The following is a 1,980-nucleotide window of genomic DNA, read 5'->3' as shown; positions in this document are numbered from 1 at the left end:
GCATCACTTTGTTTCAGTGCTATCACTTTTGCTTCAGCTAAAAACAAAATTCTGGTCTTACCAAAGCAGAACATGATGCTTTTGGATGCACCACTTACAGTGAAATTTCGGCATTTACATTTTCTGTTTCCAGCTGAAAGAACTGAAGTGCTAAAACATTAAGATTGCCCCCATTTCTAGTAATTTCTGCTCCCAGGAGGGGAGTGAAGTGTCATATCCTGCAGCAGAGCTGCCCCAGTGGGACAGGTAGGGCTCTGGGTGCCTGCCAGGTACATCCTGCCTCAGAAACAGAGGGTCCTGATAAACAATAAAAGAGAGACACATGGTGGAAGACACTGGCTAGACTCATATCTTCCCTTCCTCTGGGACAACTAATTCCATAGACCATGGGGCCTTCTCTTACCCAGAAGTAAGTAGTAAGCATTACTGGAGGAGACTTTAACGATTAGATTTGCATGGTCTTTCTCTACTTGGTGCTTCTCCTGATGTCAACGTGTCTCACAGGAGCATGACAAGGGTTTTCTTCTCTATTTGTTCTAAAGATATCACATATAGGCTAGGCTATTTTGGTACCTGGTTTCATTTCTCTCTCTTTCTGTCTCTCATTTTTTTCCTTTTAGAAAGCCAACTTTTTGACTGTTCCGAATGAGAAACTTGAAACTCCATATTCTTTAAGCAAGTATCAATAGCCCTGGATTAGGACAGAAGAGATCCCCCAGCAGTCTGGCAAAGCAGATAACAACCTTCCCCAGCTTATACAAGGATAAACCACCCGCTGTGGGAGAAGCTGGCAGAAAGCTGACTCAGTTTGTTTGGAAAACAACACTTGCAAAGACCAAAGCTGTGCGAACCTTTGCAGCTCAGTTTGAGAGAAGGACCAAAACTTTTCACCTACCAAAGCAGATGACCTACCAAAAGAAGGACCAAAGCATTTTCAGGACAAAATAAGTCAGCTGGCAGTGTAAAACACAAGTCTAATGCTTGTTGTCATTGTAATAGCAACTTGCAAAATGATTTGTGAAGGCCTGTCTCATGCAGTCAGCTTAAATGTATGAACCAGCAGTCCTGAGACCAAGAGGATGGACCATTTCTTGCTGAAGCCATCGTCCCATCTGTCCTAAGTTTTCTCTCTTGACCTCCTTTGTGAGTCTGGTGAGGGAAGACAGGAAATCTAAGGGTGAATAGGGAAAATGGACCAAAGCTGACAGAGAGCAATGACTGAGATTTATTTCAAATTCCGTGGAAACCTGACTGGCCGGGTCCACCTTCCAACTCTGGCTACAGAAGTAGACACAACAGCAGATAAATATTCCAGCCTCTATGTGTATGTGGGATTATTCCTAACACTACTGGCTATCCTTCTCATACTGCTTTTCTCCATGCTCTTGCGCCTAAAGCATGTTATTTCCCCAATCACCACATCTCCAGAGAGCACTGAGAACGCCCAGCAGTTCACAGATGTGGAAATGCACAGCAGGATTCCTACCACTTAGAGACCCCAACACAAAGAGGGCTCTGTGCTTGTGAGACATGTTTTGTTTGGCAAAATGGTGGTGGAAAGAATCTCTGCCTGCCTACTGAGCCCTACAACTTATTGCACAACCATCAACAGCAGCACAGATCATATGCAGAGTGTCATGCAACTCAGACTGACTGGCTGGGACCCACTGGCTGTTGACACTACAGGCAACATGTGTGCAACACCCTCAATAAAATTTACCTTACAGAAACCTTCTGCCGTCAAGAAAGCCACAATAATGATAGCCAAAACACCAGAGACACATACCAGAATGTGTCCTGGAGCCTGTATTTGCTGACCTATCTCTCCGCCCTTAAATTCCTTGCTTGTGAAAAGAGTTGAATCAACGAAGTTAAATGGCATAAGTCGGAAGAGCCCACAGGGCACATTCAGAAATTATCAGTGGTTTGGAAATTCTCTGGCATTTCTCCCATTCAAGAAGGAAAACCTTAAACTGTTTT

The 1,980-nt window shown here is 44.1% G+C and overlaps 1 protein-coding gene across 1 annotated transcript; it reads left to right on the top strand.

The window, feature by feature from the left end:
• Nucleotides 1-1,214: 1,214 nt before the first annotated feature.
• Nucleotides 1,215-1,493, top strand: SERTM2 (serine rich and transmembrane domain containing 2; the record flags this gene model as incomplete). Its single annotated transcript, XM_082488188.1, has 1 exon — nt 1,215-1,493. The coding sequence occupies one exon, from the start codon at nt 1,215-1,217 to the stop codon at nt 1,491-1,493; it is 279 nt and encodes a 92-aa protein (XP_082344314.1).
• Between the last annotated feature and the right edge of the window lie 487 nt (nt 1,494-1,980).

This window comes from Vanellus vanellus, assembly GCF_965231255.1.
Source record: "Vanellus vanellus genome assembly, chromosome: 10".
Classification (NCBI taxonomy): Eukaryota; Metazoa; Chordata; class Aves; order Charadriiformes; family Charadriidae; genus Vanellus; species Vanellus vanellus.
This window is presented reverse-complemented; position numbering and strand designations above follow the sequence as displayed.